This window comes from Tetrao urogallus, assembly GCF_951394365.1.
Source record: "Tetrao urogallus genome assembly, chromosome: 28".
In the NCBI taxonomy this organism is placed as follows: Eukaryota; Metazoa; Chordata; class Aves; order Galliformes; family Phasianidae; genus Tetrao; species Tetrao urogallus.
The window spans coordinates 406108-430094 of record NC_136841.1 but is presented as its reverse complement, the minus strand read 5'-3'; the positions used below and the strand labels follow the sequence as shown (position 1 = coordinate 430094).

Sequence of the window (23987 nt, the reverse complement as noted above, 5' to 3'; positions counted from 1 at the left end):
GAGCAGGCTGTATGTGACCTTGGGCAACCTGGGCTAATAGCAAATCTGCATGCCATGGCCCTGCTTATGTCAGAGGATTGGAACTTGATGATCCTTGGGGTCCCTTCCAACCCAAGTCATTCTATGATTCTATGATTCCATGATCTATCAGAGAAATCTGAAGAAGCAATTTTTTTTGTTGTTGTTGTTTTTCCTCCCCTTTTACTTATAAGACAAACTCTACAATAAGTCATGTCCTGTGTCTCCTGAGTTTCCTCTGTCCTGTATGTATCTTTCAGCTAAAATAAGAAAGCAGCCATGGAAATGCGTCAGTTTAATTATCTCGTTTTCAGTTCTATCTTTTAAAAAATGTAATCAGGATATTTTCTATCTTAAACATCATCATAATGTACTCACACCCCCCAGCCAGAACAGCAACTTAAGTGACAGGCAAATCTGAGTTTTGAGATGGGAACTGACATTATAGAAATTCTCCCCATCCCAGTGTATACAAGACAGGAATGCCCCACTCTGTGCTCCTTATCTGCTGCTGTTTTTCTCTCTTTCCTAAAGGAGAGGGGAGTGGAAATGAAGAGTAAACCAGTAGTATAGAAAGTTCAAAACAGAGACCATAAACCCAGTGTCTGAGGGGGACATTGCAGATAGCTCAGTCCTGTGCTTTGCCAGGCAATTCCTATGTTGCCTAATATTTTTTCTCAGTATAGAAAGCACAGCCTTCAATCTCTGCGACAAAGATGTCTATCTGAAAAAAAAAAAAAAAAGAAAAAAAAAAGGAAGCGGAGGGTGGTGGAGTAAGAGCAGTGCTGCTTATGCTCTGCTTATCCTGTCTGCTTGCTCTGAAAGCACTTGAGGGCAGGGTTTGGCTTTATTCTTTGTTTGCATAGCACCAAGCATGCCTCATTTGCAGCTTCGTTACAATTTGACCCGGTGTATTACCACCAGCTTAAAGCTCTGTGTCTGCTGCTCCTGATACTGAACAACAGTTATTTCTTCAAGGGGACAGCGATTATTCCTTTCTCACTGGGACAGAAAGGCCACAAGTAGGGATGTCAGCTACTGGGGGATGTCTGAGCAATGGCAGTGCTATAGGTTGAGCATCTGATGGATGAATTTTTTTGGTGCACATTTACATTTGGAAAGACCTCTGCTGGGCAACACCTCAGTGGCATTTATTCTCACCCTGAGCTTAACATTGAAACCTACCATTATCCCTTTGAATGCTCTCAGAAAGGCCCCACTGCAATCACTTTGCATAACCTGAGTTAAGACCTCTTGTGCCTCCAGAGGAGGGAAAGCTCTTCCTCAGGGGTGTAATTATAGAAACAGTTGTGACACTGTGTAGCTTCACTCCGTAAGGTAGTGTTTCATAGGAGCAGTTCTCAATTACCAGCTTGGGTCTACCCGTGGGAGAACACTGTGGAAGGGAAACCAGGAGGCTGCTGTGTGATGCAACAAAACTTTAATGAGAAAGAAATGCCTTTGTTTGCAAAGCAAGATATCACAGAATGTGGAAAAAAAACCAAAAACAAACAAAACAAACAAACAAACAAACAAAAAAAAACAACAAACAACTGCTTCCAGACAGTTCCAGAGAATGTTCAACAAATGTCCTGCATAGAGATGAGAGACTGCTGTCCTCAGCTGGTTTTGTTCTCAGCAGCTGTGCAGCTCCTGGTGAAGATGCCATTAGGAGTGATGCTTATGTTGCATGTGCTACCCACAAAACTGGGACAGCTGGAACAGCTGATAACAGTGAACACCGACCCAGAAACTGAAGGGAAAACCAAAAACAGATGAAAGACCAGAAATGCTAAGTCGAAACCAGGCTGCTGGTGCGCCAAGCCCCGTCCTCATTGCTCTGCTTGGGCCTTCATGCGAGATTCCCCTGCCCTTCTGCCCTTAGCAGGGCCCACAGCTGCCCCGCAGGATCCTGCTGTAGCGACGAGAAGAGAAGGGGCTGCAGAACCCACCGCCGAGTGTGGAGAGGGCTGAGCTCCCGTAGCCATACTGCGCTCCATACCCTAAGGAGCTCCCGATGCCATAAGAGCTCCTGGAGCCATAGAGGCCCCCCAGCCCCAGGGAGCCCCCAAAGGCAGGTGCTCCAGAGGAGCCCACCACGGCTTGCTGGGGGAAGGAGCTGAGGATGGGGCCGGGGAAGGTGACGACGACGGGCGGTGGCTGGATGAGGGCTGTAGAGTCGGGGCATTGCCGGACGCAGGCATCATTGCAGCTGTTGGCAATGGGTTGTGGGCAGGCGATGCTGCTGGTGGTGGGGCACAGGTCGTAGCAGGACATGACTCGGCAGAGAGGTGATTCTGAAAGAGAGGGCTGAGTGAACACACAGCACGAGGTGTGCTGGAGCACAGCATTTGCTGCTGGGTTGCTGGGGAGCAACCGAATGATGGGCTGATGCACAGGCAAAATTGGTGACACTGCTTATAGGCTTTCTTGTGCATCAGCACCGCTTTGATCTTCCCCATCCAGCAATCCCTGCAATTGTCACTTCCACCTCTGCCTTCGGAAATTGCTGCTGCTGGTTGTTTGCTTTTTTGTTAACTGCTTCCAGGAGGAGCAGAGTGCCAGGAGCACTTTATGTGCTCAAACACAAATGTTCTCCTCCTTGGGGAATGTGCCTCAAAACCACCAGAACTGACTTCTTCATTGCACAGAATGGGATAGAGGCAGGTTTGGGCTCGGGAAGTATGCAAAGGAGACATGGACACAGCACTGCTCTAATTGCAGGTATCATGCTCCTTTTCTGTTTTTTTTTTTTTTCTTTGCTTTTCTGTATTTTTTCCTTTTGTTTTACGCTCTTTGGGATAATTCACTTCCAGTGTTCTCTTTCAACTCTACATTCCCTTAATCTCTGTAATCCCCCTGGTAAAATCCTAAATAATTAGAGCCCAAGATGAATTTGAACTCATGATTCATATACTTGCAATGTTAAATATAGATACCCAATGAAATATTTCTGTCCAAGTATTTCTTGGCATAACATTTTTCTACAGAGCGTGGAGTAAGTTGGAAAATGTAAAGAGCTGATTTCCTTTGTCAGATAAACACAAAGTTATAAGATAACACAAATAAGATTTCTATGTGTATAATTCTCTTTGCTCAGCTGGCTCCTCAAACAGCTTTGTGTACAGCCATGATTTAGGTATTAGCTGAAGTGCTACAAGAGAATTTTGCATTTTGAAGCTTCTGCCATCTGATATTTTCAATCTGCTCACAGGATGGGAATAGCAAAATAATAATAACAGAACTCAATGCCCCAAGCCCTGGTCTTGACCCTAAAACTTGCCAGTAACACAGCTTGCAAATAATAAAATAAAAGATGAAGAGAGAGAGGAGAGAAAGACAAAATCTCACCTGATATGGAGGAGAATCTTCAGGAGGAGTTGGAACTGGACTGCACAGGGCTCCTTTTATACAGCTCTCCCCAGTGCCTGGGGGGGTCTGAGGCACTGCACACATGAGGTCATAGTCATAAAGCAGCCCAAATCTGAAGCACACTGAGCTTCCCAAAATGATGAAATTGTTTTTGCTTTGCTGTTTGCAAAATCATCCTAAATCTCTGAGTAGCGTAGTAGGCACATTCCAGCTCCCAGCACTCTTTCATCTCAATGTTTAATTGACCGGCTGCAGTGCTGGTATCATTCCACCCTCCTCACTGGCATCACAGGAGGTATTAAACTGTTTCTATTTATTTAGCACTTCCTTCATTAACTTCCTGTAATGATTTTAATCAGAGCTGTAGCTTGCTGTGCATGTTTGCATTTGAGCTCTGTAGATCTGGGCTATAATCTGATCTGCTCACGCGTTTTGCAATGAAATGGTCAGTGAGATGGAATCCAATTTCTTCTCCCACCTACAGCCCCAAAATGTGGGGTGAACACATCCCTGTGGAAAGCCACAGTATGGAAAGTCTATCGGCTTTGATACAGAAATGCTGAATTTTCCTTGCTGCCTGGGAGCACCAGCAGAAGAGATTGCTTTAGTATCTGAAACAGTGATTAAAATGAGATCTGAATGGATACCAGTGTATTTCACAGTTTGCCCCTATCTACCCCTCTGCCTTATAGAAGAATTGAATTTGTGTTTCACTGGATAATCCCAAAGAAACAACTTTAAATTCTTTCTTCCTAGACATGCTGGCAGGTGGCAGGAAGATGGAATATTACAGGAGTAGCATTATTTTCCTTCTCTTTCTTCCTGGATCAGCAAAACATCTCCTGCAGAGTGATCTCCTTGCCAGATTCCAAGTGATGTGTAAAGCACTGATTCAGGCTTTCCCTGTGCTCAATAGGGAGGAACAAGAATACTACAAGACACTCATGCTGCCTCATGCTTCTTTTACTGGTATTTGTGTCGTCCTCAAAACACATCAATTGTGCTGTCGTTGACACAGTGTGATTAATGAAAAACACAGCTTCTAAGCAAGTGAGATGCATTGAGATGCATCCCACCCATATTCCAAAATCCTGGGCAACAGACAGTGCCCAGTCCACCCCTATGTTTCCCCATTTGCTCATGGGTCAGTTGATGTTAAATAGCAATCACCACAATATTTGTGCCAGAAATTATCCTTAATTTATGAGGGTTTTTTGAGGCAGCCTTGGGGGATCATGGCACAATAGCACTCATAAGAGATGTTAAATTAGTTTTTGTGTGTGGTTTTTAAGTGCTTCGTAAAGCATTTCTAATGGCTTAGGTATGAACTGGTGTATCATCATTGCCATACAGGTGTGTGGTCAGATTTGAGCAGCCCAGAGATTTGAAATGTAATTTTGAAATTGCATTGGTCAAGTGCATTCTTTCTGTCCTTTTCACCAGATCATGATTTCCAGCATCAGGCTTTCAGCTGATTTCCTGTTCCAAAGGAGTTCTTCATTTGTTCTGGTTGTGGCACAGAGATCTCCAGCCTCATGTTTGGCAGCTTTCCCTGGTGCTTTCTAAGCCTACCTGTGAGCTGTCTGCCTTGGCTCTATGACTGAAACACATGCTTGGCTTCCTCTAAAATACATATTCCACAAGCTATCTGTCTTTATTGTGGCAAATTGATCTACAGAACTGGGTAGTTTGCCACACAGGGCATGGGGATGGATGGTTTAAAAAATGCTTTGTAATGTTTCTCTTGATTTTTCACCCAAAAAGTGCAGGATGGTCCTGTTCCACCCTCATGTAGATTGCTGGTTTCGCAAGAAAGACGCCGTGGTTTGTCTCAATTATACATTATCTAGCATGAGTAAGAAAGGATGGAAAGAAAATCTGCATATGAAAGCAGATGGCAATTACAGTGGACTTCTGAGCCACCATCATTATGTCAGCTAATAAAGAAGAAGAAATAAGTGAAGCCAGCACAATTCCTCCTGTCATTCTAATGTAGTTAATGGAACATTACCAGGAATGAATCTTGCCAATTAAGTGTTAAGATGAAAGAAATGTTTGTTTTGTAATTCGCATTTCCTGCAGAGTGAGAATTTGAATCAACTAATAAACATAAATATTGAGCAAAAAAACTGATTCATCATTTTGAGGTGAACCACATATGATAGATGTGGGCTGGAGTTAATAGGAGCCTCAGGTCCTCCAGGCAGTTCGAGGAAATGCATATAAAGCCCTCCTCAGAACAGCCTTATATTTGTTTGTCTTGCCTTCTTCTTGGAGCCAACTGTTTTCTAGATGTCAAGCTGTTGATTTCTGTGACATTTTGAAATACTCTTTTGTCACTTACGAGGTGACAATGTTATATTCTGATTTTTAGGGCCCAGCTGCTATTTTTCACCATGTATTCTTGGGAGCTGCCAGCTCTCCATAAGACCAGATCTTAGGGTTACACTCTGCTGAACAGAAACCCAAACCCCTGCAGCCCTACAAACTGCACTCTTACCCTCCCAAGACCTCAGTCAGGACCTTATTTAATAAAGAACGTGTCCACTTGGTCTTCCAGGTGCCATTTCAACTTAGTTCGCATGGAAGAAAGCCAAAGCTTTAAAGGAATGTGAGGAAAGCTTCCTTGGTGCAAAAAGGGCCCCCTGGGTGCTAGGAGTTGGGTGAGCTTTCTCATTCAATAATGAAATGCATCCAGATTTTTACACTTAGCCTCAGACCATGTAGAACTGACGTTTATCAGAGACAAGGCACAGAACAAGAGCGGCCATTTACCTGGTGAAGCATGTGACCTTCTACATTCCTCTTTTTCCACTACACAATGATTAACTATTATCTAAAAATATTTTCCTGGAGGGCTCATAGACTTCTAAGGAACTCCATTTACCTGACCAGGTAGATCTTGGCTGGTTGACTGCAGTTGGGTGGGTGGTCTGGAATTATGTGTTGCTATGCCTTTCCCATCACCATGAGATCTGAGCTTCTCCTGTTTTAGGGAATCTGTGCAATTATACTTTTTGCCAAGTTTCCTGCTGTTCACTCTATGTCTGGCTCCAATGCCAACAGCTGCCCTGAGTTGAGGGCGGTGAATCACTACCACATGTTGGCATCTCCTCCCAACCTGATGCTTGGTTCCTTCTTTCAGGACAACACAGTGGGATCCTTGGCAGCACACACATTTTAGGGCTCCTTCTCTTAACAAGAACTTTGATTATGCTGGTCTTTCCCACCCACTTAAAGGCAAGGCGGTGAGTTGTGGATCCTTTCTGGCTGCTGTTTTGCTGTAGATAAATATGTAGCCTAAGATCTTTTGGCAGCAGAACCACGGGAAGAAACCATTTTATAAGATAAATATCTGCTTCATCAGGAGACAGATGCTCTTCTGATAGCAGATAGACCAGATGTGCTGCAGTACTTTTACTTGGTTTGGGGCTACCCATAGAATATTTATAGATAATATATTTATATTTGATAAGTACGTTACTTACAGAGAACCAAAGAACTCCCAAAACCAGGAACCCAAACAGAAGCACTGTGAATATATGCAAATGGATTGGCAGAAGTGTCACCTACACACAGCCAGGATTTACAGGAGAAAGACACTTCAAAAGGCTGGACTCAGGCAGATTTGTGCCAGAGAAACACAAATTCCAAAATTAATTTGGTATCAGCTACCAATCTTCCCTTAAGGGCTGTGGTTAGATTACGTTATGACATCAGATTAGAAGCCTGCAATGGAATAAGCAAGGGCTCAATGTGTAGTTAGTTCAAAGTTTTATCTCACACTCACGAGTGGGAAATCTAATGGAGTAATGTGTTAAGAAAGCTCCTGCTCATCTATGGCAGGTGTGTTGTGACCACGTTGGTGCTGATCGGTGGTGAAACAAATCTAGGAAGGGCTTCTGGTGGACTTCCACTGTGTGGAAGTGCTATTGTAGCTCTATGTTCAACAGGCAGCTTTATGCAGAGAAGCTAGCAAAGTCAGAATGGAAGGAACCGATGAATCACATTACATTTTTTTTCTTTTTAATGATGCAGTGGAATTTTAATGAGACTGGAAAGAATAAACAAGTATCACAGTATCAAGTATGTATATGGAGGATGTCGGAGACAGATGCATTTGGAGCAGAACTATGTTACATGCCTCACTGCACTCAGAAACAAGTATGATAAAACAGAAATAAATAATTGAACCCACAAAGGTACCAGAGAAGAATTCAAAGGAAAAATGTAGAGGTGTGGAGCATACAAATGGCAGAGACCTGAGCAGGATTAGCGAGTGCTTTCACAAAGTTGTTATTGTTACTCCTCCGCTAGCTGGTAAATCTGCATTTTGTTTTCCACTGGTACTTCATTCAGTGGATTTTCCTTTTGTGTTTAGCAGGGCCCGCAGCTGCCACGACGATATCTGCTGTATCGGTAGGAGTAAGGGCTGCAATAGCCAGAACCATAGGATCTACCATAGCCATAAAGGCCCCCATAACCCAGGGAGGAGCCCCCATACAGACCCCCATAGCCCAGAGAGGAGCTTCCATAACTCCCATAGCTCCCAAGGCCCCCATACTGACCCCCATAGCCCAGCGAGGAGCCTCCATAGCCATACAGACCCCCAATGCCCAGGGAGGAGCCCCCAAAGCCCCCAAGAACGGGTGCTCCAGAGGAGCCCACCACAGCTTGCTGGGGGAAGGAGCTGAGGATGGGCCCAGGGAAGGTGACAACAACAGGAGGTGGCTGGATCACGGTCGTGGAGTCAGGGCACTGCCGGACACAGGGCTCGTTGCAGCTGTCAGCGATGGGTTGGGGGCAGCCGATGCCACCGGTGGTGGTGGAGCACAAATCATAGCAGGACATCTTCTGGGGATGGATGTAAGCTGCAGCACACACTGATGATAAGTAAACAGAAGGCACAAACTCTACTGAAAAAAAAGAGTTTAAAAGTTGGACACATGGATAAGAATAATGGCTTTATCTCTCAAATCTTAGCTGTATTTCTTCCTTTTCAATCTAATTCATCAATATCTCTCTCTCACACTTGTAAAAATAAGCACTGCTCAGGTTCCATTCTGAAAAGTCCCTCCTTTTATTGTATCCTTCCTAATTTCTCATGCTTGATTTCCTATTAGAAGTTCTTTTTACTACCCAGCTCTTGATCACTGCAAGAACCAACCACTTGCTTTGCCAATTGCTTTCACTATATTTTGCAGTCACTCTCACAGTGTCTGTGTCTAAGAGGTTGTTTCACATTTTATTTTATACTGGCAAAAACAAAGCAGAGTAACCTGAATACTGGCGAAACTCTTGCAGTAAATTAATGGGTAGCTGGAATAACAACTCTGACATTTCGACTTGTAACTTGTTTCCAAAAGCAATGGCAAAAATCATGCTGCCGGCATCCTGAGCCTGCTAGAAAAACAGATAAAATAAGGCATTCCCTGCCCTGAAGTATTTGCAAAGTAGATTGAGAGTCACAGGGTGGGTGAGAAGATTATCTGTTTGGTTTCTCCAGAGTGAAACTGGTACACTCAGGCAGCTATAGATTAGCCTCTGCTGCAGATGTGTTTGTTGGGTGCTGAGCTCTTCAGAAAGATTATCACCATAGGATCTGAGCCAATTTCCAGGAAAACCCATGGAAAAGGCTCAGTACCTCCTCTGAACAATTCTTTCTTCACTAGAACCATACTGAAACGTAGAACTATGGAAAACAGTAGATTAGAAAAGATTTCTGAAGGTCATTTAGACCAACTCCTTGCTCAGACGGAGGACAATATGAAGGTTAATGTTTACTAATTTCATCTCTATATTCCAATATCTCTTTGGACAGTATTTCTGCATTTTTCTGGCCAAGCTGATCTGCTCATAATACAATACATATAAAAAGAGGAATAAAAAAATTATGTATATTTTCCTTAAAAATTTCCTAGTGACATGAATAGCCTTCTGCTGAAGTTTTCAGTGCTGCTTTGGTGGCTCAAGTTTGTACTAAGAGGAAATGGCCACTTTTGAAGAACCTGAGTACACTGATGTCCAACACTATAAAAGGAAAAATATACTCACTGAGAGAAAACCTATCATTATTAAGAATCTTAGAGTATTTAGAGATTATTCCATACATATTTAATTAAAACAATTAAAAAAGATATATTTGGATTTTAGGCAAGAGGTCACGATAGAATGATACTTACCCTCTTCACAGGGAGAGTAAAGCAAGCAAGGTGGAATGAAGAACTCTTGGTTCAGAGAGTTTTTATACAGTTCCCCTGATTGTGGGGATCACCTAAGGTACAATTTGTTCATGTGCATAACTGGGGCAAACCCCAAATTATTATGACATGGAGGTCATCAAAGTTTGGCTGACTGCTGGTTCAAACTCTCACGAAACAAAAGAGTTGCATTTTGTCACAGAAGTCTCTTTCATCTGAAATGCTTCGACATCATATTAATTCCTGTTATCACTCTCTTCATGTCCTTAGTGGTAGAGCAGGAGCAACGCCAATGCTTTTCTTCAGCTTTTCCATTATCTTTGTTTTCATGGTCCGATGTGCAACCGGGAATGACAAAGATACACCCATTTAATAAGCTGTCTGTTACTGAAAAGTTTGCGTTTCATTTCATATTTCTCCACTGAAGAAAACAGTCATGAACTGATTATAGCAAGAACACAACTGACCTTGACTTAAATATTTTAATGTGATATCATTTCATAATTGCTAGGCACACAAATCCAGGTACACGTATTTAATCTAATTGTAAGAATGCGTTCTCAAATGTTGTGGATGATTTGTGGCAGTTGAAAAGACTTGTTCCCTGGAAGCCTGAAAATATTTCCCAGAAAAAGTTCCAACCACTTCAAAGGCTGAGAGACCCACCTGATAATTTATGCTAATCTATGGCATAGAGTCTGCAGTATTAAAATAACACATCTGTATACAGGGGAAGACCCAGCCTTTATTTTTCACAATTCATTCCAAGTGCATAATTGTTCTCTACTTGTTGAAACTGCCAGCTCAGCACTGTCCTGGACTTGAGCATTACAGGTCACAAATTCCTGAGAATCAATGTCAACAACTCAAAGCACTTCTGCCCCATTTCTATTCTTGCATCCAAGAGCACAGTTTAAGGGACTGCTGGGAGGAGAAATCCCCTCAGCTGATTTCTGCACAAAGAAAAATCCCTAAGGATTTTTCTCCTTAAGCACTCCAAAACCTAAGGACTGTGCTATTTTTCTGCTCAAATTTCAATTTCTGTCTCGAATCCTATCCTATGTAGAAAGCACAACTGAAGCAAACCTTGCAGGTGCCTGGAGGGGGTGCTGATTTTTAGAGCTGAATTGTCCCCTTCACAGCCAAAAGCTAACAACAACCAGAGATGCTGGGTCCTCCACCTGTGGGTGGGGAAGCTAAGCATGCACCAACCACCCCCAGCCTTCCTGCATATTACACTGTCAGTCTTTAACTGCTGTTTGGGCAGGCTGCAATGTGAATTATATGTTCTTAAACAAAAATCGTGTCCATGACAGCAGTTTATTATTCTGATAAACCCATGAGACACACTCCAGGCATTAATAGAAGAGGAGCAAGCACAATTCTTTCGTAATTTCAAAGAATTGACTGGAATAATGCCAGGCATTAATTTTCCTCAACAAGTCACAAGATGAAAGAATTCGCCGTCATCTAATGTAATGTTTATGTTCTTTTACAAGAGAATTTTGAAAGGACTTGTAAACTCCAATAATGAACAAAGCAATGTCATCATCTTGATGGGTTACCTGCATTTGAAATTGGGGCGGGCAACAAGTGTTTATCTTGTACCTACGGTTGCTCTGATGGGCTATAAAAGCTCCTCTCTCTCATAGCTCTTCCAAACCTTTCCCTTGACTTCTTGGTGGCTCAGGTAAGTCTTTTTCTTCCCTACTGCTACATCTTTAATGCTGGATTTAACCTCATCTGATGGCTACCATCCATGCTGTTGAGGGCATCTGTACTGTATTGGGACATAGAACCTAGCATCAGCTCTGGGATGACAAATGAACCTGTAATATGGGGGGCATTGCAGAGGTATTGCCTCAGTACTAGTTCCTATGAGACTTGCATTGCACTACCCTGACTGCCTTGCATTTAACCTATGGCAATCTTTGCATATTCTGGAGTTCACAGAATCTCGGGACTAGTCATTTCGAAAGAACTTTTTGGAGGACATCCTGGCCCAGGATGTTTGAACATATATTTATTTAATATTGAAATTTTATGGCTTATATCAGGGCAGTGGTTGCCTAAATGAGAACTGGGATAATAGCATAACAATTTATCCTTCACTGTCACGTCAAATGACTTTGTAAGCATTCAGGCAGGGAAAGCCACATAATCTGTGTTTACATAATTCAGAGAAACTGGCTATTTGCTGAAACTCCTATACTCTACTCATTACCTTTGTGTAAACTGCTATAATCACTTGTGTTTCTTTGTCTTCTACTCAGTCTCATCATCAGTGTGTGCTGCAGCTTACATCCATCCCCAGAAGATGTCCTGCTATGATTTGTGCTCCACCACCACCGGTGGCATCGGCTGCCCCCAACCCATCGCTGACAGCTGCAACGAGCCCTGTGTCCGGCAGTGCCCTGACTCCACGACCGTGATCCAGCCACCTCCTGTTGTTGTCACTTTCCCTGGGCCCATCCTCAGCTCCTTCCCCCAGCAAGCTGTGGTGGGCTCCTCTGGAGCACCCGTTCTTGGGGGCTTTGGGGGCTCCTCCCTGGACATTGGGGGTCTGTATGGCTATGGAGGCTCCTCGCTGGGCTATGGGGGTCAGTATGGGGGCCTTGGGAGCTATGGGAGTTATGGAAGCTCCTCACTGGGCTATGGGGGTCTGTATGGGGGCTCCTCCCTGGGTTATGGGGGCCTTTATGGCTATGGTAGATCCTATGGTTCTGGCTATTGCAGCCCTTACTCCTACCGATACAGCAGATATCGTCGTGGCAGTTGCGGGCCCTGCTAATTCATGCAGAAATAACCTACAAGAATATCCAGTGACTCCGTGATACATAGCAGTAGTCCCAAAGGAGATGATATGAAGTTGTGATTGGTCCCATCCCACTGCAGTGGAGCTGGGAGTACACAGAGCATCTTTAATTGCCTCACATTCTACTCATGGTTTCTTTGATTATTTTTTCCTCCTGTGCATACAGTTTGGTGGGTACTATATGCAATCTTAATCCTTATGAAATGATATTTCACCAAAGAATAATTATGGAATGATCTGTCTGCACTCCAATGTTTATTCTTGGCATTCTGTAACACTTTTCTGTGAATATATCTTATTAAAGTGATTTTCTTCCGAATCAGATAAATCAACTTTTGGTTTTAATTTCTACTGCTGTGGAGAAAAATTCGATAAAGAGAACTGAAGAAAGAAATAGATCCTTACATAGGATAACTTTTAGAAAGAGTTGAAGCAATTCAGCCATTAGCGAACACTAACCCTCTTTGCTGCACTGAGCACACGTTTGTGAGCAGGAATTCTCCTAATCTGGTGATAGAAAAATAACAAAGTGTTTAGAAAATAGCTACACTAAACCTCCCTTCCCTAATGAGCCACCTGGTGATCTTCCCTGATCACAACAGAAGAGCCAATGGCTCTGATGAGCAGATTATGGGGAAATGAGTCACAGCTGGGGCCCTCAGGTGGGAGGGATGCTCCTGCATGGGAAGGAATTTAGGGAGGTCAAGAGTGGTGATGGGGGTTGTTGAAGGTGAAAAGCTGCATCAAGAAATGATTCTCAGAGGAGTGTGGCTTCTCGGTGGATGTATTGGGTGAGAAATATTGCAGGAGAACCCAGAAAGCCAGGAGAATCTGGAAGACTGGTCTGTAACATAAAGGGGATGGAAGTGCGGGCTTTAGTTGTAAGGTGTTCCTATGTAGGAGGAACTGAGAAACATTCTGCTGAGGATGTGTATATAGAAGTCTGATTTTTCTAATGCTTAAGCTCTTTGGATATCATAAATACCCTGATTGTTTCTGTTGTTTTTGCTAGCAGTGATGAATCAACATTAATGTAGGACTATGGCAAAACTGGAGATCTTTTGCGTTTTTTTGTCTGTCAAAAGCTCTTCAATGTCTTAGATTTCCTTGTTATACAGACTGCTGATTATACCCTGAACATAAAATTTCCATGAAGCTTACAGGACAATATTCCTTCTTGAAGAAATTGACAGAAAATCGTATCAATTTTCAGTAAGGTCTGTCCCAAGGATGGTGTTTGAATAGTGAATACCCGAAATTCAGGGCGATAACTCAGCGACGCAACTGGAAGAAATCAGCCCAACTACTGTGAGCTGGACTCAATGATCCCCATGGGTCCCTTTCAACTTGGGATATTCTATGGTTCTGTGAAATCAACAGTGAATCCTAAACTGTCAGGAAAGCCGTTTAAAGTGCTGAATCTGTAGTTCCATTTCTTTAATGCTGCTAATCTGTAATTGGTGGGCATACCACCCTAACCTTTCTGTTTATATGTCTGAAATACAGGGAGAGTAGAGCAATCATTCCTTTATTCTAAGGGCTTGAACTCTGCTTTTGTAGTCTTGAAAGTTGTTTTTTTTTCTGGGATTTTCATCTACATGATGTAGGTTTTCAGCTGGACAGGCTGTACAACTACTGTGGGCTTCTTAATAAATAATCAGGATAAAAAATATGAGAAAAGAACACCAGAAAGACGCAAGTTTGATGCAGTAAACTTTTAATGATACTGAGAAAGTAATACACATTCAGAGTCTCCAAGAAAATAAGTAATTGATCTTCAGCAAGGGATATATTCACATGATTCATTTTCCTTCCTGTGTTTTAGTTTATCTAAACAATCAGGAATCATTTCTGCTGTTTTGTTACGTTTACCTAAGGCATGATGGAAACATGAAGAGAGAAGTGTTATAGTGGAAATTGAAAGTAGAATTCAGAGGGAAATTTGATCAGAGCTGAAGGGAAAAACTCAGTGGTCTTGAATCAGAGTAATGTGGAGCTCTTCAGTTGGGAACCCATTGCATCTCATCTGTTGATTCTCTCCCATGAGGGGAATATTCCTGCATGATTTAGCAGGGCCCACAGCTGCCACGGCGGTACCTGTTGTACCGGTAGGAGTAAGGGCTGCAATAGCCAGAACCATAGGATCTACCATAGCCATACAGGCCCCCATAGCCCAGGGAGGAGCCTCCATAGCCATACAGGCCCCCATAGCCCAGGGAAGAGCCTCCATAGCCATACAGGCCCCCATAACCCAGGGAGGAGCCTCCATAGCCATACAGGCCCCCAGAGCCTAGGGAGGAGCTTCTGTAGCCCAGGGAGGAGCCCCCAAAGACGGGTGCTCCAGAGGATCCCACAACTGAATCTTGGGGAAGGAGCTGAGGATGGGTCCAGGGAAGGTGACAACAACAGGAGGTGGCTGGATCACAGCTGTGGAGTCAGGGCACTGTCGGACGCATGGCTCATTCCCGCTGTCAGCGATGGGCTGGGGGCGGCTGATGCCACCGATGTTGGTGGGGCACAGGTCGTAGCAGGACATCTCTTAGGAATGGAGGTCAATCTGTATAATACCAGGTTGATTGTATTAAGCTCAAGGCGTTATTTGTATGACTATAACCACTATAGAGTTCTTTACCTTTCTTTCAACTAAACAGCCCTTTGAAGCACATTAATTCCTCCATATGCATTAGAATTGAAAAATCAAAGCAGCAAAACTATTTCCTGAGATGCTTTGGTGAGTCATTGGATCAGCACAGGACTCTGAGTCCCCAAGAACCCAGTGTCGTGTTATGCATTTCATGACTCTAGCTCGTCTGTACTACTGATCTTCTCTGTGCTGAGCCTTATAGAGAGGATTATAAGCCATTGAGTACTCAGATTTGCTCGGTAACTTGTTTAATGCGACCATTCCAGTGGAATTACAAAGGCTATTGTCCCACTTTTCTAAACATTAAATCGTGGCTAAGATATTCGCGACCAGTTTCTCTAAAGAGCTTAGAACTCCATATTAAAATACCCTGTAGATATTCTCCCTCCAAATAACTCACTTCAATAGGCATGAAAAAATAGTTCTTCTCTAGTTACCTCAAGCTCTCTGCATGATTCCTTATCGTTAAGAAACACCTCTCGTTTCTTTTGTGTTTTTCCTCTAATTCAGTGCCTAATCTCTGATAGCATTCGTGCCCATTTTTCTTGAGTTCATTTTAAAGCAACTTGAGTGATCTGTAATCGACATAATGGAAAGTCCACTTCTAAGTGGAAACCTTTCCCATAAACCATGTAGATTTAAACTTTTTCAAAGTTTTCTGTTTATTTATCTGAGTTACTGAAAGAGCAACAAACATTGAACTTGTCACATCATTTCTTCAACTGTTGGAAGTAAACTTTTCTTTCAACTTTTTATGCCCTATCAAGAGACTTTTGGTTGGCTTTGAAAGTAAATGCCAGCGCTGAATATGGTTGTGCATAATCCTTTAAATCATTTCTGTAGAATTTTCACCTCAAGTTTTACTCATCAGTACTAATTAGAGACCATCCAGCATTAAATCACATAGAAAAGAGATATTATGGTAGTCAGAAAGAGCAAATTCAAACTTACCCAATTCACCAAGAAGAGCAAATGAAGAGATGAGGTTGGAAGAACCGTGAGTGCAGAGTGCTTTTATACAGCACAGACTGCCTGAGGGGTGAGAGGCTGGTTTTGTGAACATCAAGTTAATAAGCTGACATGACACATTTTTTGTATTGATATCTCCATGAAGTGATGAAATTCTCTTGCTTTCTGCTTTTGCTTATTACTTGATTCCAATTATCATGCAACATAACACGTTACATCACGCAAGGGTCTTTGATCTGAAACAGTGATGGGTGAAATGAGCGCATCTTTCATCCTAAAACATGATTCATGAAACTAATATCAGTTTTCTATCCTCTTTGGAGTTGCACCATGTAGTAAGCTGCTTATACGTAGTTAATGCTTCTTTTGCTGTGTCATACAATATGATACTTTATCACAAATAACCTGCTGAGAGTTCCAAGTACCTTACATAAGGCTACATTGAACAGACAAATTTCGGATGTTCAAAACATAAATCAAATACCATTTGCAGCTGTTAAAGGGTTTCTTCCACTCTTTCATTTGTATTTCCAATAGGTAAAAAACCTCACCTTTAAGATATCAGTGTCTGAAGTGCCGTTGAAGTGACACTAAGTGGACAGATGCCCTGTGAATATCAGAAATAAACATTCGGATACTCAAAACACTCAGCTTAGTTTATTCTACTCCATGAGTTTGAAAAGGTACATTTTCCTGAGATTCAATTAATTCCTAGCTTGCTTGATCCTGGAGTCCTTGATCCTGGTCTACAACTGATCTTGCATAAAAGATGATGATTGACAGCATCTCTCAGCAGAAAGCAATTATTAGCTGGGAAACCACTGGAAAAAGAAAATAGTGGCATTTGCTGAGGTTTCTTTCTTTACAGCATTATTTTAATACCATATCATTATGGTGGTTATCGTAATCATCATAATTATCAACCTAGTAATCTTCATATCACATATTGTTTCTAAATTATGAGCTTTTCCACATCAGGAGGTTTCCTGTACTATAATACTGAAAACTATCCTCAAGTTTTATGAGGACATTCCAATGGGCTTTCAAATATCTCACCAACAATCATTACCACTTTGTGCGCACTGAGTCAGTATTACATTAAAAACCCGGATGCAAACACTTCCCTGTTATGAGAGGTTATCACATTGAAATATATAGGTTAAGGTCACTTGGGTCTTTAAAGTAATCAGTTTGTGGTTTATAACACTTCTTGGAACTTTGGCTTTCTATCTGAAAGCTCATTTCCATTTTATTGAAGCATGCATTTGTCCACAAGAAGTAATGTCCATGTGTTAAACATTTAACAACGAGATGACAACCCATGGTATGATAGTTGCTGCCTTCATGTCATATCAAAATAATATAAAGGAAAGTCAGTTTTGATGGAAAAGACCTCAAAACTCCATTTCCAGAGAGGTCTGTGATTACCAGCTGAAGTATTCCTCTGTTCCCAAGACTGAAAGACAACTGGTAGAGAATTCTCCAAAAGTCATTAAAAGACACTCCTTATTTCCTGATCATTGCAATTGCCCCGTGATGCGTGTTTGGAGGTATAAGCATTAAGCCTGCAAAAAGCCTTCAGCCTTCATTGGAGCTCCTAAATAAATTTAATTTTCTCTGTGGGTAAACTATCACCTCAACTGATTACACTAAAAGACACTGTGAATGGATAAAAAGAAATTACTGTCCTGTCATTTTAATAATGTATGGCTAAAATAAGTTGAGTCAGCTTGCTTGATCCCCTAAAGTGCAATGAAATAAAAAAAATTACTCCTGGATATGATGGAGAGGTCTGCGGTGGAGCATGCACGTCACGCTATGTGTGGGTTTGAAGTGCCTGCAATGTGCAAACAAAAAAGCAAAAACAATTTCAGCACTTAGAACTGCGTGTCCCACAGTTTGGGGTTGGTACCTAATTATGAACTCAAGCACGGGATGCCTAACATCCCCCAGGCAATGGAAGGAACTGTATAAAAGCTCTCTCCTCCAGGTTCTTCTATCCACTTCTCTCGCCTTACTCGCCTTTGTGAATTGGGTAAGTCAGATTTCTTTCAAGCTGCAAAGACTGACTTGTTGCAAACTTTTGGTTTGAACTTAGAACCAAGTGCTCTTCAGGCCTGCCAGACTGTGAGAGATCTGTGATTGATCGTTTATGAAAATAGTGCTTATTTTTTCCATTTACATGAGAGCCCTTATGGAGCCCGGCTCCAGAAAAAGACTTTGAGGGTATTTTAAGCAGTTTTGATTCCCAGGCTTCTAAGATCTTAATGCTGAAAAGGATTTCTTTGACTATCTACAATTATATATACTATTTTAAGACAAAGAATAATTCATAGACATAGTCAGAATTATGGCAATGTTCAACAGATTTCTACTGGTAGCAAAGAAGTATGTACTCAATTGATACTCACCTTGTACTACTGAAATTAGCTCACCTGCAAATAACAAAAATCACATTTGAAAAGGATGTGAATTTGCCATATTAAGGTGAAGACCTTCAAACTGCAATGCAAAAGAGAATACTGATAGAATATGTGTACTTCCCAGATTTATTACAGATGCCCTGCTGGACTCCTTCATCACAATCTAATTTTTGTTATTTCTTTAATGCTAACATAAAGGCCCATGTTTTGCAGATTGACCTCCATTCCTAAGAGATGTCCTGCTACGACCTGTGCCCCACCAACATCGGTGGCATCAGCCGCCCCCAGCCCATCGCTGACAGCGGGAATGAGCCATGCGTCCGACAGTGCCCTGACTCCACAGCTGTGATCCAGCCACCTCCTGTTGTTGTCACCTTCCCTGGACCCATCCTCAGCTCCTTCCCCCAAGATTCAGTTGTGGGATCCTCTGGAGCACCCGTCTTTGGGGGCTCCTCCCTGGGCTACAGAAGCTCCTCCCTGGGCTCTGGGGGCCTGTATGGCTATGGAGGCTCCTCCCTGGGTTATGGGGGCCTGTATGGCTATGGAGGCTCCTCCCTGGGTTATGGGGGCCTGTATGGCTATGGAGGCTCTTCCCTGGGCTATGGGGGCCTGTATGGCTATGGTAGATCCTATGGTTCTGGCTATTGCAGCCCTTACTCCTACCGGTACAACAGGTACCGCCATGGCAGCTGCGGGCCCTGCTAAATCATGCAGGAATATTCCCTGCATGGGAGCAAACCAGCAAATGGGCAGTACTATCCTGATCTTCAGCTGAGCTCTTGAATAAGGTGCCGAGCTTCAACAATTTCTTGTTAATGCAGTGGGGTCAGAATAGCTCCTTAAATCTCATTTCTAATTTTTTTTTCTCCATCACCTGTTTCATTTCTTATTCTTTGCCCTGTCAGTGGCCAGGCATGTTCAACTTCATCCGTGTCCGCAAAGGTTATTTATGGGCCCTGCTCTGGCTGCTGCATGGGAGAAACCTGAAGAAACAACTTTCCTGAAGCCCTGGGGCCTTCTTCCCACCAGAGCCTGTTGCATTTCTGTTCTTGTGTCCTTTACTGCCCATACAATAAACTAAGCCTGTATTTAATGCTTGACTCCTGTTTTCCTTTGCAGTCCCTGTAGGGGTCCAGGTGTCCCTTCCCCTGCATGTGGCCTGCCTCCCACCCGGGGCAGGCTTTCAGCCCGCTTATATTCCAAGGCTGAGATGCCTTTGGGCAGAGCCCTTGGTAGCTCTCACATAGTCCTGCAGTGAAGGAAGCTATCTGCCCAGTTTTCCTTTGCTACTAAGATGGCATTATCTTGCATCTCCTCTGCGCTAATTATTTCAGCTGTCAAACTTCCAGTGTTTGGTTAGAGTTTTGTGCTGTTTTTGTTTTGAAATCTTGTATAAGTCACTAGAACACATCACTTTGTTCATGTATAAAGTGATAAACCTGTCTTGAAGTTCTGTCAAATTACATTCAGAAAAAGAACAATAGGAGGAAGATAAATGGGAGATGATTTTTAAGATAGGTATCTGAAGAGCAGTGATCAAGCACTACCTTTTCACTGCTAAGCTAATTGTTACCTCAAGCAAGTTTTGGCCAAGCCCATACATCAGCTGAACGAAGTATGAAGAAAATGAAGTACTGCTTAACAGATGCTTTAGAGATTATTTCACAGGTACTTTCAATGAAAAAGTGAATGTGTGATTTCTTGAGCTCAGCCCTCAGCACTGTGAAGTAGCAATCCAGAATTTAATCGATAATTTTACTGTCCCCTAAGTATGTGTCAGATGGCTCTATGCTGAAAGTAGCAATGAGCTGAAATCAAAAGTAGCCTGACTATTGTATAATGCATCTTGTTTTTATTTTAAGATGATAATATTTTATGTTCACTCATTTAAAAAATACATATTGAGAATATTGCAATAAAAAAAAAAAAATGACCCTCATCAAAAGCCTCTCCCATTTTCTTGGCTCTCAATACCTTCTGCCCTCATAGTCCTGGGCTTTTTGTTGGGGATTTGTAGGAAGCTGGGATGGTGCTGAAGTCTACAGGGCTCAGATAAGGATGTTTCGGTCTCCCCCAGGGGACCCACAAATGGGTAAGCAACCCATGCAGTCAGAATGGAGAAGGTCTCCTGCCTTTTGGGTACAAGGAGATGGCTTTCCATTTCTGCTGCTGCCCTCCAGACTCATGTGTGTTGAGGCAAGGGCACTGCTGTGCTGATTTCCCTGGAGCTAAACAACTAGCATCCTACTTTATGCCATGCCAACCTGCATCTCTTTGGCTCAGGCACCCCTTGAGTTGGAGCAAAGCCCTGATTCCTCCCAGCTGGCTCATTAACTGCAGCAATTTTACAAAATTGAGATGACTGATTTTTCTCTGTTTCTCTTGTTTCTCTTCTCAACACTGGGATCCCCGTTCTTGCGCAAATCTCTGAAAGATACTTAGGTGCTGAACATGCAAGCTTCTCCTACCAAACTTCCAATGGATTTGCTGAGAGTGCTGGGCAGGATGCAAGCCAGCTAAAACTACATGCATATTGTGTTAGACAGCAAGTGCCTAGCCCAAGATAACAAGATTGGTGAGAGCTATTATCACCCAACGAACACGATTGCATAGCTTTATTTGAGCTGGTTGATTGTTCAGGGTGAGGTCATGTCTAGTTGCAAAACAGTATGTAACTATATTCTTTTAGTCTGTGTCTAACATCATTTGAGAACTAAAGAAATGGATGGTGGTTACTGGTTGATCACTTAAGGCTTAGTCTTGGAAATACTCCCCTTAAATCTATGCATTAATGGCACTGGTCCATCATTTAGAAGCATTCCAGTTAACACGCAGCTAGAACAAAGCTGATTGGCATTAAAGGGGAGGGAATCAAACTTGAAGACTGGAAAAGCAAGGTAGTTTAATAGATGGGAGTGACAGCAAAGGAATGATTTTTGTTCATTAACAAAGCAAAAAAGCCATGCATCTGCTGACTAGGGAGAAAAGATTCTGGAGCAATACAGGCAAAAGAAAAAAAGAAGAGAAGAACTTAACGCAGTGCCCAAAACAAGGAGACTGGAGGTTTGCAGAAGGCATGGGGGTGTAAGTCACAGAGGCTGCGGAGCAGCTTTACTTTCTGACAGGTCATCTCCTGACATGTCATGGTGCTGTGTGAGCCAGAGATGTCATAGTCAGGGGATTTGACCCAAGGAAACACAGCCTGGTTCAGAAGGAAGCTGAGACTGTCCTGCCCAAATGGGCTGGCCATGTTCAGGGGAAGGGAGTTCTGGAGCTCCCACGCTCCTTGAAAAGAAAAGACAAATACTCAAGTGTTGGATGCAACCTTGTTTAATCATAAAGGCAGGAAAGGACTCAACAAACAGCAGCGATGTGTGCTGGACTCAGGTAGGCAGGAGATGCATGGGGATTCAGGAGTGGTATTTCTTGAGACACCTACAAGGCAGAAGCCTGAACAGGGCCCAGAAAGGATCATGCACACATGAAGAGGATGAGAAAAGCAGGAGGAGATTAGACATGTGCCTGAGTTCAGCAGGGCCCACAGGTGTCCCAGAGCTTCCTGCTGTAGCGGGGCAAGGCGCAGGGGCTGCAGGCAGGAGAAGCATAGGGTCTGCCAAAGGTGCAGAGGCCCGCCGAGCCCTGAGTGGCCCCGGCGCCGTAGAGGCCCCCCAGCCCCAGGGAGCCGCCAAAGGCGGGTGCTCCGGAGGAGCCCACCACGGCTTGCTGGGGGAAGGAGCTGAGGATGGGGCCGGGGAAGGTGACGACGACGGGCGGTGGCTGGATGAAGGCCGTAGAGTCGGGGCACTGGCGCGCGCACAGCTCGTTGCAGCTCTCAGCGATGGGCTGGGGCACGGCGACGCTGGTTTTTGGTGGGCACAGGTCGTAGCAAGACATCTTGGGGTGAGAGAGCTGAGCCTGCAATGAAAGCCACCAAAGGAATTAGGAGGGAGACGATGCCCTAGCAGAACCAAGGGAGTGACCAGGGACTGCTCTACATGCAGCAGGCCCATAGCCTCCGTCACTGTTGTAGGGCCATAGCCACCCCACAGCCTCTTGCTCTCCTGCCTGGGAGACCCACTCCTGTGCCAGCCAAAGGAGGGTCAGTCACTCACCCTTTTCCCAAGCTGAGCCAGGAAGCAGTGGATGCTGGTGCTCACACAGGGCAGTGCTTTTATGGGGGCTGGTGAACATGGGGAGGAGCTGGCTGTGGTGGGGGCACGTGGCTATCAGCAGCCAAACCCCAGTCTCCCATGTGCGTTCCATGGGGCTGTTTTACTGATGTTGTTTCCTCAGCTACCCCCACCCATTCCATCAGCACCTACAATTACCCTGCTCGGACACTGGCCAGCCCTCTGCTAATGGACCAATTAGGCCTGCTGCCCTCTCATCCTCTGCCTGCATAAGAGGGAAGGGAGGGTGAGAAATGCTGAGTGGCTGTTCCTTGCATGCCACCGCACTTCCCCAGGGTCATAGTTTTGCTGTGTCCACATGCCACCTGTGCAGAGCCTCGGGGAGGAGCAGGGTCACAGCACTGGGTAAGGAGAAGGTCTGGCCCAGGCATCCTGCGTGCCAGCGTCTGAGTGACAAATACTCCTTTCTTGTTATCTGCAGAGGCGCGAGGTGACGGAATGCCCAATCAAAGGCACTCCTCTCAGTCATTCTGCTTAGCACGACACGGTCAGTCCGTGAAGCAGGAAGAGGAGGGAGGGCAGTAAAGGGGCCTGTCCTGGTCCAGCCGGGGACTGCTGACACAGGGAGAGCGGGAGCAGGCCAGCCTGGCCTCGGCCTCAGGGAGTGTCGCCTCTGCCCATTGGCCCAGAGGCTGATGAGCCATGCCTCATCCTGGATAAAAGCTGGGACTGAGAGGAGCTCTCCCAAGCACTGCTCTGGCCTCCTTCTCCTTGGGAACAGGGTAAGTCCAAGAGCAATTCTTCTCCAGACTCAGGCCTGTGCCTGGAGTGCGCCTGAGCTGCTGCCATCTGCTGCTGCGTGACACTGTCTGCCCTCTTGCAGAGCTCCATCCCATCACACCAAGATGTCTTGCTACGACCTGTGCCCACCAAAAACCAGCGTCGCCGTGCCCCAGCCCATCGCTGAGAGCTGCAACGAGCTGTGCGCGCGCCAGTGCCCCGACTCTACGGCCTTCATCCAGCCACCGCCCGTCGTCGTCACCTTCCCCGGCCCCATCCTCAGCTCCTTCCCCCAGCAAGCCGTGGTGGGCTCCTCCGGAGCACCCGCCTTTGGCGGCTCCCTGGGGCTGGGGGGCCTCTACGGCGCCGGGGCCACTCAGGGCTCGGGGGGCCTCTGCACCTTTGGCAGACCCTACGCTTCTCCTGCCTGCAGCCCCTGCGCCTTGCCCCGCTACAGCAGGAAGCTCTGGGACACCTGTGGGCCCTGCTGAACTCAGGCCCTGCCTGCTCCCACCAACACTGGCATCCACTCATTCCTGAATGCCTGGGCCTGGGGTGTTGAGGAGTGCTGAGCATCTCCAGCTGCCACTGAGGCCTGAGCAGATGGCAGTGCTGGCACCTTTGTGAGCTTTGCCC

The 23987-nt window shown here is 44.4% G+C and overlaps 1 protein-coding gene and 6 pseudogenes across 7 annotated transcripts; 3 read left to right on the top strand and 4 right to left on the bottom strand.

The window, feature by feature from the left end:
* Positions 1–1899: 1899 nt before the first annotated feature.
* LOC306956209 (scale keratin pseudogene) lies at positions 1900–2295 on the bottom strand (annotated as a pseudogene). Its single transcript has one exon. The product of its transcript is annotated as a scale keratin pseudogene (transcript).
* Positions 2296–7767: 5472 nt separating this feature from the next.
* On the bottom strand, positions 7768–8241 carry LOC306956184 (scale keratin pseudogene; annotated as a pseudogene). Its single transcript has one exon. The product of its transcript is annotated as a scale keratin pseudogene (transcript).
* Positions 8242–11907: 3666 nt separating this feature from the next.
* LOC306956182 (scale keratin pseudogene) lies at positions 11908–12381 on the top strand (annotated as a pseudogene). The gene has a single exon. The product of its transcript is annotated as a scale keratin pseudogene (transcript).
* A 2090-nt stretch (positions 12382–14471) lies between these two features.
* Positions 14472–14941, bottom strand: LOC306956186 (scale keratin-like; the record flags this gene model as incomplete). The annotated part of the gene is given in 2 exon segments (XM_079547601.1): positions 14472–14767; positions 14770–14941. Coding segments are annotated over 2 exon segments (468 nt in total).
* A 3734-nt stretch (positions 14942–18675) lies between these two features.
* Positions 18676–19146, top strand: LOC306956185 (scale keratin pseudogene; annotated as a pseudogene). The gene has a single exon. The product of its transcript is annotated as a scale keratin pseudogene (transcript).
* A 2823-nt stretch (positions 19147–21969) lies between these two features.
* LOC306956190 (feather keratin 4-like) lies at positions 21970–22632 on the bottom strand (annotated as a pseudogene). Its single transcript has 2 exons — positions 22554–22632; positions 21970–22356 (listed from the first exon to the last, which is right to left on the bottom strand). The product of its transcript is annotated as a feather keratin 4-like (transcript).
* A 671-nt stretch (positions 22633–23303) lies between these two features.
* On the top strand, positions 23304–23842 carry LOC306956257 (feather keratin 3 pseudogene; annotated as a pseudogene). The gene is made up of 2 exons: positions 23304–23353; positions 23455–23842. The product of its transcript is annotated as a feather keratin 3 pseudogene (transcript).
* The last annotated feature ends 145 nt before the right edge of the window (positions 23843–23987 follow it).